This window comes from Macrosteles quadrilineatus, unplaced genomic scaffold, assembly GCF_028750875.1.
Source record: "Macrosteles quadrilineatus isolate MER2022 unplaced genomic scaffold, UCM_ALF_1.0 Scaffold_9__3_contigs__length_116548681, whole genome shotgun sequence".
NCBI classification, from domain to species: domain Eukaryota; kingdom Metazoa; phylum Arthropoda; class Insecta; order Hemiptera; family Cicadellidae; genus Macrosteles; species Macrosteles quadrilineatus.
The window spans coordinates 18,141,277-18,158,159 of NW_026542602.1; the positions used below are offsets into that span (position 1 = coordinate 18,141,277).

General features: G+C 33.2%; 1 protein-coding gene across 4 annotated transcripts in view; it reads right to left on the minus strand.

The window, feature by feature from the left end:
* LOC129004162 (fibronectin-like) overlaps positions 1-16,883 on the minus strand; it is a 139,186-nt gene that overhangs the window by 9,356 nt on the left and 112,947 nt on the right. For 2 of the 4 annotated variants that reach the window (XM_054432610.1, XM_054432609.1), the window contains exons 5-8: positions 13,754-13,899; positions 7,368-7,471; positions 6,488-6,634; positions 5,552-5,626 (exon numbers count right to left, since the gene is read on the minus strand). In XM_054432610.1, coding sequence (XP_054288585.1) covers positions 5,552-5,626; positions 6,488-6,634; positions 7,368-7,471; positions 13,754-13,899 — 472 coding nt within the window. Of the gene's footprint in view, positions 1-1,870; positions 1,982-5,551; positions 5,627-6,487; positions 6,635-7,367; positions 7,472-13,753; positions 13,900-16,883 lie in introns of all 4 variants that reach the window. The other 2 variants (XM_054432612.1, XM_054432611.1) reach the window with 2 other exon arrangements.

Here is a 16,883-nt window from a genome sequence, read left to right on the forward strand (position 1 = left end):
CACTAAGAAGAAATGTAGGCTTCATGCAAGATGATATAAAGAAGGTTAACAATCTAACATAACACACTGTTAGGGATTCCTCACGCAAACTATAAGCAAACAATTGATAGCAACCAGCAATAACAAGAAGTGTAATAAAAAAGCTAACACACAGAACAAGAATACACCAATAGTGAATCTAACCAATGTTACTTACTGCTACAAAGCATTAATAATGTGTTGTTTGATGTTTCTGCATATAAATAATAATGTCTTTGTGTCCTACTTACTATGAAAATGTTGTGGTAAATGTAAACGAGAGAGGTTCAAACATTATTTACCTGAGTGTCAAAAATATCTTGTTTTTCCTGAGGATTGGACTCCTCCTCTTGAACTGGGAATGGCTAAAAATTCATTAAACGTGTCACAGTTCATTAACTACTGGGTTTCAAAATGAAAAATCCTTGATTGAACTTTTTTTAATGAGTGTGAGTGTTCAAATCTATAATACTGGGCAGCGATGTGTGGTGTAAAATGTATCAATAATCTCACCCAATTCATGTCAATGTGCAGGTACCATTATATATACAGTTCAACAATGGACAAACAAACCAGCACTACCACATGAAATTAATATTGTTTGTAATTACACCACAGCAACACCAATGTAACAACAACATGTGATCAACAACAATGCAACAACAAGTCAACGTGTCAGCGATGATAGCACATCTGGAGGTGAGCGAAGCCTGAAACTACAAGCAATGAAGCATTAGTTCACCTCGGTAGTGTATGGGATAGGGTAGGAGTTTGCGGATTCAGGTCAACCTTAGGACTTGTGAAACTACAACACCTTTCAACCAAGGATTAGGGGGAGACTTTCAAATTATAACACAGTTTCATTAAAATTATTTAAAAATAAGGCAGACTATGATACACACTTTAACGAGGTTATACAAGAACCAGGAGTACACTTCTCAAACTATGAAACTCTTCAACGGGGGAGTTGTCAAACTACAATCATTCCTTAACCAAAGGTTAAGCTAAGCTTCGGTTGAGCTTTCTAAAACTAACACTCTTCAACCAAGAGTTATACCAAGTGGTACAAGAGCAATAGGTACTGAATACAAATGTATGACTGACGATTCTAATCCGAAGCTAGAAGCCAAATAAGTGGATACCTAATACCTTTATTTAGTTTTGTTCAAAGAGGTTAAACTTAAAAGATATAAGCAATTTTTAACTTTATCCCTAACCAGTGTAAATAACATTGGCACTAATAATTATTATATACTTGAAGCTACATTAACATAAACACGAGTTTTGACTGAATTTAATAAGACAAACAATGACATAAGACTTGACAATGTATTTTTTAATTTGTTCATAAATTTATGTCTTTTTATGATTACATGGGAGTCAAGGTACTGCATTTTAACAATATCTTGATAAATTAACCAATACAATTTAGAATAATAATGCAATGCTTATATTAAATTGTTCGTTGTTTTGACTAAACGACTTTGATACAATAAAAATTTGCAAACAAGTAAAAAAAACTGATTTTTGGAGTACATATCCCATTCTAAACCTTCTTCCTATTGTTGGATTGGGCTTGTTTGCAAATTAATTTGAATAATCAGTGATTTTGACCTCTTGAATTTTTTTATAATGTAGAAATCCAAAACTAAAGATTTCTTAGTCTTACTTTTCTTTATTTTTTTTTTTAAATCAAACCCTAAAACAGATTTGTGCAAGCAGATATCAAGAACCCAGAATTGAACCTTAGCGACACTTGGTAATACTGAACCAACAATCCTCCCAAGGGTTAGGTCAGGGTTAGGGTTAGGTTAAAGGACAACTACCTCGAGGTGATACATTATATGCTTACTGGGAGCTAGGGATCTCCGACTCGATGTAGGAGGGCGAAACGGCAGTTGCAGTCTCTTGAATGAGAAGTGGGAGGCGAATATTTGAAGCAGTGATCAAGCAAGCAGCAGCCCTGGAACAGTACACTCTGGGAATGGCCGTATCGTCAGCCGCAGACAATGAATACTTTAAAACCCATCTTTAAAGTATTAACTTTTTGTTTCAACGCCATTAGAATTTTTTAATGTTTCAGTTAGGTAACAGTCCAAACCCTGGTGATGTTACTGTTACTCCTACTAACTAGACCTCACATTAGACATCATCATTAATTGATAGCCTAATGAAAAATTACATCTGGATACAGGATTAACCTCATTATGAGATTGAAACCAGCAACCTCCAGAATTGAAGATAGTTTATATAGTTGTTTGAATAGTACTTGAATGATAGTAGTTTGTGATGACAGTTAACCTCCAAGTTAGATAGGTAACCTTCTATTTTGTTTTGTTAGTGTGTCATTTTGTATGAATCATCACACAACTTTCAAAGAAAAGTGAACCAAATAATCTAAAATTTTGTGAGTTCAAGTTTTAATTTCACAATTGCACGTGAATTGCGATATTTTATTAGGATTGTTTGTTAGACATTTGTTCCCATAGGAAACAATTAGAAGAGTTTGAAATCTATATAATTAAAGCTAAAATTATTGTGAATAAATATTTTAGGTTTTATTTGGCACACTTGAGTAATATAAAAAGCTTGTTGAAGTTTTACTTTATTTTTAAAATAAGATAACTATAATCAAAGATAACAATGAAATTGAGTTGCTATACAAATTTAAGTACCACCCCCATATAATATATTGATTTTTATTGAAAACCAATTGAATAAGTTATTGAACCATTAAATTTTTTTAAGTATAGCAAATCTGGCAAATGTATCACACAGTTAGAAGACTAAACTCTTAAAATCACTCTCGTTTTCAATAATTAAACTAAACAAATAAACAAAACAATTAAATATATGAGGCAACTGAAAAAAGTGTTTACATCAGAGTTTTTAAAATGTAAACCAAATTGAAGTACACCTGTAAAAAAACTAAATATCACATTATGGCATATTACCAACATCGTACATTTTATGTTTATGATTAAGTATTAAAGTATTACCGTAAGTATTAAATTCATAAAAATATTCTTTATTTTTTCACTCTCAGTGGTCATACAATATTAAAATCATAAAAATAGTTATACACATATTACAGCCAACAATCTATGCTTAGATAACTACTACCTACATTTTTCGTGATAAGAATAGAGATTTAGGCTCGATGCATATTGAAATATTGTGCAACAACTTAACATTTTCTTTGTGACATCTATGGACACCAATATCTGCATTTTTGGAACATGCAGGAAGAAAACGTAAATATAGATGGATAGGTTTTGTTACAGAAACATTCACATGAAATGCAAACACCTATCTGCAAGCAACATAGGGTAAGACACTTGGTATTAAAATGTGGGTTTACTAACAGAAGTAGGGGAAATTTAATTAAATATATAAGTTTACTAGAGCTGAATTGATTACTAAACGTAACGCTTTAAAACTAATCTACGAATAGGTCAAAATTTCAGTTTACCATTACCTATCTGGTTGGTAACCGCTATTGCTTATTACTTTTAGGAAGGTTTATTACACTATAGAAGGTTTTGGTAGTTTTATCAATATTCTTTTTAAGAAAATAATATAAAAATATGTACCTTATCTACTTTGATTTAAATAATTTCTACGTCTTTACTCTATTGCTATTAGGGTTGAAACTAAGATGTGTGAACAGTATATAGTAATGTACATTTAAGTTTAATGTAGATGATGATGTTACTATTCAACAAAAAATTTAAGTGGGGCACTACCTAAGGGAATGTTCTGTATTGAATTCTAATTTTAGTTATTGAGTCATTTTTTAGATACAAAAACATTGTCCGGAAAACAGCCGTTTTTAGCTCTCTAAATCGTCCGCAAAATCATCGTTTTTGGGTAACTTCTAATAGGGAAAAGAAATAAGGAATATGGAATATAAAAAGGGATATGGTAATTTTGGTATATGGTTATCTCAAAGTTATGGCACATTATAAATGTAACACAAATTATAAAAATGCTGCTAATCTCACAACATTTTAAGTTAAACAACAGAAATAATATGCAAACATATTGATGCCGACTTTGTATAACTTTAAAATTATTTCTATTTGGTCTAATTTTGTAACGATTAGCAGGTTATTTCCATGTAAAGTATGATGAAAATAGTTGTTCATCACACAAAGCAAAAGTGTTTTTTGGTAAGTAATCGTATTTAAAAGCGAGGTGCACGATTGGGTACCAAAAAGAGCCACTTTTGCTCCCAGTGATCAAAAAAACTGTTTTGTAGCATTTATTTAATTTCTTCATTTTAATTTAAAAGAGACTCCTAACCATAGACTGAATCTAGACTAAGTCTCTTGAAATTTATAATGCTTTATTAATATATTAACAGAAACTTTTTATGAAATCCACCTACAAGGTAATCCTAAAAATGTTCCTAAAAATCACTAGTTGAGTCATTTTAAAATCTACGAATCAATAATTATTTTAATAAAACACATTGTACTTTATAAACTTATGGAACTTAGGTAATTCCTTGCATCATTTCTATGAAAATTGATATTGATTTCTTTTAATTTGTTACATAGCAAAACTAAATATTAGCTTTAAATACTCTAGTGTGACTAAGCTATTACTATGAGTGGAGATGAAAAACTAATCTTTTCATTGGTTCTTATGTGGGGGTGTTGTGAAGATTAATATTTTACCTTTCCTCCGCAGCTAAATTTTCTTTTGCTGCAAATAGGGCACGAGCAAATCTGTTTGTGGAAAAATCATATTATGGGTTGAGGGATTTTGGTATTACCTGTTGTTAAGCTGACATGCCATAATTTGGAAAGCCTCTTTATTTATATTGTACAGCTTATAAACTGGAAATAGGTACAGAATGTTTTTACTATTATTTGTGATGAAATATTGACAAAATCAGCATATACAGTGTGTGGTAGAATGGAATAGCGCAGTTTGACTCAGGTAGTACTCTGGCTGACAGAGGAGGTGGACAAAATTGGTCTTGTTGTCATCGGCCACTCATACCATTTCAGTCACCATCATGGTTTGGACCAGACAGCAAAGACATTAAGCTGCCCTCCCCTTCAAAAGCCAAAGTATTATGTGGATAAAACTACTTTGATCCGTTCTACCCCACCCTAGTAAGCAGAACTAACTTCTTTAAAAAGTGTGTTATATTAACTTTACAGATATATCAAGAAATGGGTTTTGAACAATATAGACCCTTGTTTTATGTCTTTATACACAGTTCATAGCAAAACCAGCGATGCAATAACTGAAGAATATGTTTTACTCATTTTTAGATTATTTTCTTGCTGCAAAAACCCACTTGTACTGTTTAGTTGATTAGTGCCACAGCTTTATTTTGACACTTTCACCATACCATTGATGTTTAATGACAACAATTATTTATAAACATATAATTCTGTGAAATATAATTTTTTTTTATTTGTAAGGACAGTCATATATTATATAGTATGACATAATAGTTTAAGTTTTGGAACAATTTTCTTTCAAAATTGGAAGGATCAAAACGGTTATGTCTTACCTGTGAGCAACAGAATGTGTTGCCTTGAGTGCTCTGGCATGCTTGGGCGGCAGCACAGGCTCCAGTACCCGGCACCTTCAAACACACTCATACAGTAAAGGTACAGGATGAATATGATAGTAGTGAATGGAAACATGATAATAGTAAGATTTGAGGATCAACAAGCAAAAACCAAATAATCACACAGGATCAATAACACCTTCAAACAGACTAATGAAATTACCAGTCTAGGTAAAGGGGAATTGTAGCGGAAAAGATAGTTAAGTTATTAACCATTAACAGTAACTTAGAATAAAAGGCACTATCTTCGGACAAAAGTCTTTAAAAGGTAATTATAGAGGAAAGGATTTACAGTGGCTGAAAATTTGCCTATAGTACTCATAAACGTTTTGGTTCCTAACCTAGGAAATTTTATAAGCTGTTTTGTGAAATTCTTCAGTATGGCTGTTACATTTTGCAAATTCAGAAATATAGGAGTGGTGATAAAAAGAGCTACAACTAATACTAGAATAAAATAACAGCACACGAAGATATATTGATACATTTTTAAACAGTCTTGATAATGACTACTAATACATTTTTTACACTATTTTGAAAGCTGCTAAAGAAGAATTAAAAACCATTTCCTAAAACTAATGTTCTTAATACATTTCTAAAAGCATAGTATAACGATCGAATTTTTCTAAAAAATTAATGTTTTCAAACGTCCAAAGCTAATGGTAGTGACTTGCAACAATGGTTCCAAGAAGAAAAAATTTCTGGGCTAGATTATTCAGCATAACCTTTTTCATTATTTTTATGGGAGGAATCAACATACTGCAATATCAAATACTGTAACGTAAGCTTACTTATCTGTAACAGGATGAAAAATATACTGAATCTACTTTATTGTAAAGAAAGAGTAATGAAATGTTTAGGAACCTCTGATGCAGTCACCTTGGTCACCTTGAGTTGGGTCTCCTTGTAGTCTGGTTGGTAAGGTAGCAGCATTCGGATCTTCCCCCAGCGGTTGAAGAACAAAATGATGGCTGCTACCCAGACCATCAATACTAGCACTACAATGCCCACCTCCACCCCACGCACCTGTAAGTAGAGGGATGTAAACTATGTCTTTCCTTCATCATTGGGTTTTTAATCAATTATCCTAACGAAACAGCTGATGTTAATCATTAATACAGCTGTTAGTCATTGAGACAGCTGATGTTAATCATAGATAATCTCATCCCATTATCACTTGTCCTCTCATTCACCTTAAAATACAAGTACATTGCTTTTAATGTGAAGCAATTAAGTGGGTTAACCGGCAGCCAATAGCCAGTTTAAGACGGTGGATTATCGGATATTCTCGCGCCAGTTTGAGCTTAAGAGTTGTTAGAGTAGCCGCCAGGTGCGCTAGTTACCCTGACATTGTCAACCCCTTATTAGAGGAAAAAATTAAAACTACCGCTTGTGAGGGAAAACTACAACAGCCTCTTTTGTCAGACACTGTTATCTCTCTCACTGTCGTAGGTCTACTTACTACAGACGGAACCAGCAGCTTAAAGAGGTGTTCAGTAAGTGCATCTAACTGTATAGAAGCTTATTAATTATAACAATTTTGTAATATCTTGTAAAGGGTGCAACCATGTTTTATCACCTACATTCTGTCATTGTGTGATCACAAAAAAATAACAGTACAGTAAAAAAACTTGTCACACTCACACTTAGGCCTCTATTGTGTAGTAAAAAAGCTCATTTCCATGAAACAGCTTCATTAGCAGAAGCCTAAGTTATCTGTATAGTGTATATAATTATTGGGTTATGTATAAGAAGTTACCTGTATATAAGTTGGGGGCATGTTGGTAAGGGGGGGCACTCCTCGCGGGCCCCCCCCTCTGACCCCCGGGGGTGTGATTTGTACCTCGTTCGTTCTGGGTAACTCTGGAACAAACCAAATGAACAGTTAAGAAAGTAAAAATAATAAGCTAATTTATACTCACAAAATAAAATTTGGTATGTCATATGTAAAAAACAACAGAAATTCCTTGGGTTTTCCTCTTTGTTCAGCATTAGTGTATAATGCATTATAGTATAAATCTTATTATGCGGCTATAAAATATTCTACGATTTTGAACAGTTGTAATTATCTCATTGCTAAATAAAACACCCCAAGTGTATTAAATAACCAATGCTAATTGGTATTTTTGGGAATGACCTTTTCTTTTGTACTTTGTTTAGTAATTTGCCACTGTAATGTATATGATTTGGTATATGACAGTTCATTTATTTACATTTTCGTACATCTGTCAGTCATGGCTACGTTGCTTTCTAAAAGACATTTGTTAAAAATATTAAATTTTCATTTAGAGTTTTTAACGAAAACCGAATTTTCCCAGAACAGGGGCTAGCATGGATAGTATTTTTAGCCTGAAACTGATATTCCTAACATTTAAGAGGAAATCATAAGAGCCGTTTTTGAAATCATTGTGCGCAAATGTTACTCCTATTATAGTATAGATATAATTAAACAGCCATATCCTCTTCTTTAATCTGTTAAATACATAAATTATGGTATGTATTCTAGATGAGTAGGCCCCCTACTGATGTTTTCTCAGAAAATGGCAATGCTAACAATATACATTGAGGATTGATTAGACTATACCAGCTATGACAGAAATGCCATCCTAGATCACAGTTGATGAGCTCGTGTCATTTTACTGAGTTGTATGATTATTGTACATAGCAATATACAGTTTTGATTCATGTTGTAGCAGTATAAGAGCTTTTTCTGGTTATACCAAACCATTTGTTAAGGGGGGGAATTTGGGCAAGGAAATGGAAATGGATGGGGAATTTGGGGTAGAATTGTGAAGACAAATTAGTCTATTTACGTCAATACGAGAGTTCCAGGATTCATTTACAAATTGCTAAAGCACCAATGCAATCAATTTGTGGTTAGAAATCAATTAATTTAGGGGGACTGAAATGAACTGCATGTACTGTATTTAGCTACCAAACAGATGAATTTGTGCATGTCATATTCTCTCTCAGTAGAATGAAGGATAATATTTTTTGCACTGTACAAAAATATTATTTTTATTTCATTTTAAATTTTCTAAAATATTTTTTATTTATTTATGTATTTCTATTTGTGACTGCTATATACATATTTAGTGGATTTCTAATTACTGTTGTGTTGTATTTTTCAGAGTTACAAAATATTCAAGATTGTTAGTTTACATTATGGCACCCAAAGAGAAATAAATATACTATTGCAACAAAGCTGCTGCAATCTAAGTGAATTTAGGGTTACTTGGTGAGTTTTACACACTGGTTTATGACAAAAAAAGAGAATTTACACTTAAATCCGACCGGCCGACCTTCCTTAAGCATACCAAATACACCAACTTGTTAAAAAAATATTGGTTCAAAAAGTCTTTAGGTTTGCTGCTTTGTAATACTTAAACAACAGTTTTTTATTTAATTTTCAAAGCCAAATATAAAATAACAAAATTTGCTAAATTTTGAGAAAACATATTTAAATAAAGTATAATTGGCATTACAGCAATCATTTATCTTTGAAGAATAACATGGAGGACAGTGTACAGCATTCAGCACTTTTAACATATCGGTATTGACATATAGGTAAAAAAAATTGTTTTTCTTTGCTGAATTGAATAGTGAAAAGAGTGTTTATGAAAACAAAAAACAGCGCTAATAAATTAATAATTGCTTGAGACGTAAATGTTCTAAAATCACAAAAACCTTGAGGAACATCACAGTTGAAAACTATATCACAAATGTCAATCACAAATATCTAGATTACATTGCAAGATTGGCTTACATATCCATTAAAATAAAGACATAAAAATTCCACTTTAAAGTTGACAAAGCATACAGTACTTAAAACGTTTTACCTCAAGCAAAGACACAATGGAAGTTCCCACTGACCAGCTATAGCTTCTACTGACCAAGTCTGACCACAACCTAGGTCGATGAAGAATACCTTATTGATCAACCGTCAGTAGTGGCATGTCTTCGCCATGTAATTTATTCATCGGTGCCACTTCGTTACGCCTGTCTGCCACTAGCTTATCTTTCAATTGGCCTTTCCTTTACTGATGTAACACTACTAAACCCTCTAAATGCTTGAGATTCATTGGAATGTTAATTTGAGATTTTGAGAAAAGAATTTCCTTTGAACTTTTTGATAAATATGAGTTGCTACTATATATACAATTTGAATTGCATACATCACTCTCAGTGTAATTAGTTTATTTGTTTAATTATTGACTTTATTTACTGTGGAAAATATATTTTAAATTGTTGGATTGGATATGACATCGCCACTCATCTGAGTGTGTGATTTGGAGTGTTGGGGTGTTTTTGTGAGTGTTGGGGATGGGGTCCTTCTGCAGCCTATGAGGCCTATGAGGGCCTATAAGGTTTGTTTTCGTTGGCTGCAGGTAGGTCCCATCCCTGACCCCCTTCGTCATTTGAAAAAACCACGACCACCTTTAACTCCAGGCCGCGGCCATTGAAGTGGCAACATCGCAAGTAGTGTTGTAACAGCTGTTTTGTTTGGAGGAAGCTAATGGTTTGTGTACTTTTTAAGAACCAATAGAACCAATACGAAAGCTTGGTTACTGGGCTATGCAAATATTGATTCCATTTTAATTGTACAGAAATAAATTTTCAATTTATATTGGTTTTTTTTCAATTCTATATGTCTTATTTTCAATCGTTTAAATGTATATTAATAAATTTGAATTTAAATAATTAATACGCTAATTAATGAGCTGGTGTCACCTGTCTACCATCTAATTTTTTGAGACGTCTGGTGCTAAGCAACACCACTTCTGACGTTGCCAATTCTACCAGGCTGCGATATACATTCTCATAGTTTGTTACTATGACCGTGCTAAACTCCATGCATATCGCTTCAGCCATTCAGGAGGGGTAATTAATTGTAGAACAAAAGCTGGAGTTTAATTTAAGAGCAATGCTCGATCTGCTCGATAATATTAATCAGGACAACAATTGAAACATTATGTCGTAACATTATCCAAACACAATTTTTCCAAACAGGTGGCATGTAGTAACAAGTGAGATACGCAATAGCATTGATAAAAAAAATTAAATAATACTTGTCCACTACGAAACTTTGGTTTAATAATCATCTCAAAACAACACAGTACTATGATTTCAACTGATTACTTAATAAAGGGTATGATAAAAAGTTAATTAATATGGTGGGCTAGTTACAGCATGTTGGTTTTATTCACAAACATTACTGAACAGTATGAGCTCTTGCGTGATGTCACATGATGGATAGCAACTCTCATGCTACCAAATGCAACAGGCTGGGCCAGGTGACATTTACCTGTTTACATTGAGCTGTGTGTGTTGTTAAAAATAAAACAAAACCCAAATAATTTGATCATAGTTTTTAAATTATTAACTTTATATTTAAAGTATATTTTGTTTTTAGAAACTAGTTTAACCCGTGCTTAGTGCTTCTAGTGGGGCCTTGGCTTAGTGTTAGGTCGAATACACAAAAATGAATAATAGTTTTAAACTCTACAATTCATAACAGAATTTCATTTAACTCGCATTTATAAGGATTAACTTGGTTTGCTTGATTTCAATCAGCTCACAGTATAAAACTAAAACTTACCAAATTTGGCAATACCAATGGGCAACATGGGAAAGTAATTGTTGTATTGATGACCATGATTGATTTTATACTTTGAGGTTGAAAAGGTTTCAGAGTCTTGGTTACTAAGATCTTCTAATTTTCTAGTTTAAACAATTTGCAAATAAATGCTATCCTTTTGACTTTGAGCAACAGGTATTTTGGGGTTAACAGCTAGACCTATTTATTCAACTAAATTCAGTTATTTTATAAGTTCAATAACTTATTTATAAGTTTAATAAGTTTTAAAACTATGATTGACTAACAATCCTTGTAAATTTCAAAGAAATTGAGATTTATAAGGATGGCCTTAAACTGTGGTCAGCTAAAACAGTCTTGAATTATATTTCAATTAAAAATAAAAATACATTAGCAACAGTGTTTTTTTCAACCCTTGCTCATTTTCCGAGCTCGGGTTGAAAAGAGTCACTTTACGCCCGAGTGATGAAAGATACTATTATATCCAGATGGGTTTTACTGTATTCATGAGTTAATAATACCTAGAATAGTCTTGCTGTGACCATATTGAGTATTGAGAAGAGATAGATTATTTGCTGGTTTGTAAAAGTTACATGTTGACAGGCCATAAAGCGCATTAAATATAATAGCAATTATCGTTAAAATGGAATGCCTTTGAACAACAGAGCGTGTTATTTAACAACATGTGGTGATAATAGAGACTTTGCATGACTAGTTCCAATACACTAAAAATATGACCTTTATGCTTTGAACTGTTATTCATGTAAAACGTATCCAGAAAAGCTATATATTGACATCATGGGGTTGGTAGAGAACTCTTTATAAAATATCTCTCAATTTTGTATCCTTTATTAAAATATTACACCCACCCTTTCACAATAATTTTTCATGTAACAGCTTTTAATAAACAGTTTTAATAAAAAAATTAAGGTTATTGTTTGATAAGGAAACAAAAGGGATTGTAACTACCCAACTAAAATACTACTTAATAAAAAATACTCAAGTTATCGCATTCACTGACATATATAAATATATATATATAAATCGATAGTGCATATTTATATATTTATACATATATATAAATTTTAAAGAATAGTGTTTTTGGCCTCTGGGGACATCAAAATGAAAAAGTAAATCGGTCCCGGGCCTAGGTCTTACCATGCCACCTACGGTAAGCTACTTCCCTAAAGGGAAATTCGCTAAAAGAGTTATATTACTTTTTCTAAAATGAAACAGCAACTAATTGGCAAGGGCTGAATTGATCCTTTGTAGGATGACTAACAACCTTAACCTTCAGATTTGAAGGCCAGACCTTTTCACCACTGTACTACTCAGTCAATATTTCACTCATCCAAACCTTTTAGTTAGAGATATTTTGATAAGTTATGAAGTCTTGAATGAAATATTTTGATATTTCATTCATTTAAACTTTATTTTAGAAATATTTTGATAAGTATTAAAATATTAATATTAACGACGTCATTGATGACTTGATTGGCCAAAGTTTGAAAGTTTGGTAATTGAATTTGATTATTTACTAAGCTATCAACATTTCAATAAAAAACATTAATCATTACCTTCCCTGTAGCAGCAAACCTAAGTACCTACTCATTAAAACAAATGTTATTGAAATAGGAAAAAAATCTGACAATTTTAAGGGAATATTTTAGTAGAAATCCAGTCAGGTAAATGGAAATTCTTTTAGTCTACAGGTTTGATGCGGCAGGGGTACTCCCATTTTTCATTGAAAATTAATGCAGAAATCAATAAACTGATTAGGTTGACCCTTTTATGCTTGCATTGGCCCGTCCACATATGGATCTGTGCGTGCAAAGTATCCTGTAAAGCAAGGGATGAGACTGTACAGTACAAGGGTGAACTGTAGAGATAAAAAGAAGTGGCAGATACCAGGATCGAGTACCAGGGAAGTTGAACGTAAATCCAATTTTAATACAAATCTGTGCTGTACCGGTTTGGGATAAATACACAGTTTACACTTTTTTACTATGAAATAATGAAATGAAATAATGAGTTTATTCCTTCAAAACAAATAAATATACTAAATAATACATTCACTTGGAACTACTTTGCCACATTAATCGTACACAGAGTAATCGTGGCAAACGTAAAACAAAAAATTAAACAATTATATTTACAACTTAGTGAGTCCAGTCTCTTCACTTGAAAAATACATGTTGCCGCTCTCTGTGGCATAATGATTTACTATCATTTATGGGATGATTTGTCGTCTGATAGTATCCAAGAGACAGCTATCTGACACATTTTTGGGTTAAAATACCCACTGAGGTGGTGTCCCCATTTAAATTAATAGAGATAATGACTTGCTGTAAAATTCAATCTACTCGTTGGTACGTCTACGTTGTGCAGGTTGAAATACAAGTAAAAGATCTCTTTTTAATTTAATCTCCACTGTATAATAAACCTGTGTGTAGCCTCAAAAACCCAAACACAAAACACACCAATGTAGCAAATACCCTTAGAAGAAATAAGTACAGTAGTTGGATATTAATGTAGTGCTGAAAGCTCACCTAACGTTCTGAACACTATGGGTCTGCTCTTGTACTTCTTGCCGTCGCGCACGGCCGTCACTGTGATCTGGTACTGCGTGTCGGCCATCAGACCACTCAGCGTGACGGAATCTGAGTTGCCTGCGACTACTGCCACTACCCTGTAACTGTTCAGAACCACCTGAAGAGGCTTGTTGTGGGACTGGATTAGAAACTGGGCTAGAGACTGGGTCAGAAACTGAAATAGAGGCTGGGTTGGAGACAGGATTAAAAACTGGGATGGAGACTGGGGCAGAAACTGGTTGAAAACTGAATTAGATGCTGGTTTGAAGACTGGATTAGAAACTGGGTTAGGAATTGGGTTGGAAATTGTATAGAGTGTAGATTATGTAGGCCTACATACTGAATAGTCTCTTACCAATCATACAAATGTAGGACCAGGCAGGACACTGTCTGATTAAATAATAACATACACATCCAATTATTCAGTAAGGGTAAGGAACTTAGTTAGAAACTGAAATAGAGGCTGGGAGACTGGATCAGAAAGTGATTGGAAACTGAATTAGAGGCTGCGGTGAAGACTGGATTAGAAACTGGGTTAGAGATTGGGTCAAGAACTTAGTTGGAAACTGATATAGAGGCTGGGATGAAGACTGAATTAGAAACTGGGTTAGAGATTTGGCCAGGAACTTTGTTAGAAACTGAAATAGAGGCTGGGATGAAGACTGAATTAGAAACTGGGTTAGAGATTTGGCCAGGAACTTAGTTAGAAACTGAAATAGAGGCTATGGCTTGAAGACTGGATTAGAAACTGGGCTAGGAATAAATTGTGTACAGTGTAGATTATGTACATACTGAATAGTCTCTTACCAATCGTACACATGTGGGACTAGGACAATGTCTGATTGAATAACATACATAACCAATTACTGTATTGTAGTTACTGAACTTCAGAAGACTTGACCCACCTTACAATTTGCCTCAGTGCCCTATAAGTTTCTCCTTTTTGCTGGCTTTTACATAACAAGCATAACATTGTTTTCTAATGTGGAATTTATAGCTGTTTATTATCAATCAAGGACACTCTGTGCCTGCGTGTAACCGATCAAAGAGTGTTGTGAACAGATTATGAGCTCACAGAAAACTGTAGTTTAATTGAAAGAGTTTAATACAATTGAACATAAATTTGAGCTAGCAAAATTTTTATGTAGCTGCAGTGTCAGTCCAGAGGAGGCCAGTTAGGTTGGTAAATTTACTGTCTACTTATGAATGCTATACAATATTTTACTGACGGTCAATATATTTGTTTAGTATTTTTCAAAGGTATGTACAGACAAATATAAAGGGTGTCCCAGTAAGAACGCCGGATTTGAGGAGCGTCTTATCCTTATCTGTATTTCGATAGGAATTCCCAAATTATCAGCGATGTTATCAGTATTAGGTCCCATTTGTAGTCATGAATCGTTACACGACGGATCAACGCGTGGTCATAGATAAAATGCACTACAAGTACGGAAGCTGCGCGCTATTTACGGCCGGGACAGTTCACCAAGTGATCCATCTGTCCGAAGATTGATTTATAAGTTCGAATAAATGGGCTCAGTTCTATTCTGGGGATATTTAAAGTCGCCAATAATCCTCAACCAATCCAAGACTTGAAGGAGGAAATGATTCGTGCCATTAATGGAATTCAACAGGAAGTGTGTGAAAAAGTGATGGAAAACTTTGTCAAGAGATGTCGGGCCTGTCAGTATTTAGCAGGTTGGCACTTACAAGACATAATACTCAATTACTAATCGGAGATACTATGCTTTGAGATTCATGTTTCATATTGTAAATTTAGCATGAAAATATATGGTTTGTTAACATTTCAAATCCGGAGTTCTTATTGGGACACCCTTTAGTATGTTTTTTTTTGTGAAAGAGTTATTACTGATTTGAAAGTAAAAGAGCATATATGTCGACAGAAAAGAAATAAAATATTCTTTACTAAATTATTCAATAGAATAAAAAAAAGGTTTCTGAGCCAAATAAACAAAAAACATAACCTAGCTTAAGTGGAATAAAGTTGACGGGGCAAGGAAACAGTTGTGGGACAAAGCTGTATTGTTTGTCTGGCTTTAACAGATTAGCAAAGTGCTCCATGAGATTATCTCATCCCTGCATTAGCTGAGTTGTTCTCTTTATCCTCGGCAAAATGGAAAATTTCTTTTATTCGGCTCAAAGCTTTATTGGAGCACAAAGAGAGAATTTTTAACCATAACTGTGTGGATTAGCAAACAATCCAAATGCAAAGGGGGAAAATAAATTAAAGTCTTGAATACCAATTTTAATACTTCTTTGATTAAATTATTGCAGAAAACGAGTTCACCAGTTAAATAAAAGCTTATAGCTAATAATTGAGCCTGTATTGGAAATAGCTATAAAAGTCTCAGTGTATATTGAAACGTTATGAAGTTTGAAGGATTATTTAGAACACATTTACATATAATTTATTCATTACCTATACCAAATTCCAACCTTTCCCTATCTCTTGAAAGCATACTAGACTCAAATATGCGACTTACATGGCTCTATTCTATTTATATATTTACTTTACATTTTCAAAGATGAAAAATTGATTTTGCTATTGCCAGTTTTGCAGTAGGTATATATAGCCTACAGCGTGTCCATAAAAACGTTTCAGGACTTTGGGAAATGAAACCTCATACTAAAAAGAAGAAGAAAGTTTCTGTGAAGGTATGTCCGAAAATGCATATTTACCCAGTCATCCGCCATTTTGTTGTTTGTACAATAATATTTTTATATGTGAAGTTTTGCATTTGATGATTATGAAATTTGGTAACCATGTTAACATACACAAGACCTATAATAGAAAAAATAATACAGTTAGTTGTTCCGATTGTAAATTTTAAAATGGCGGCCGTTTGAATTTTTCTAACTTGAATAACTCAAAAACGGCTAACTCTATGAAAAAATGTCAAGGATACGTTTTTTTTTGCAATTTTAATGCCCTATCAAACGATTCCAAGATAAAAAAGATCGGACAAAATATAACTGAAAAAAAAACGGTTTTTGTGTAAAAACAAGGCAAAATTAAGGGTTTCCTGACTAACTTTGCCTTATTTTTACAAAAAAAGTTATATATATT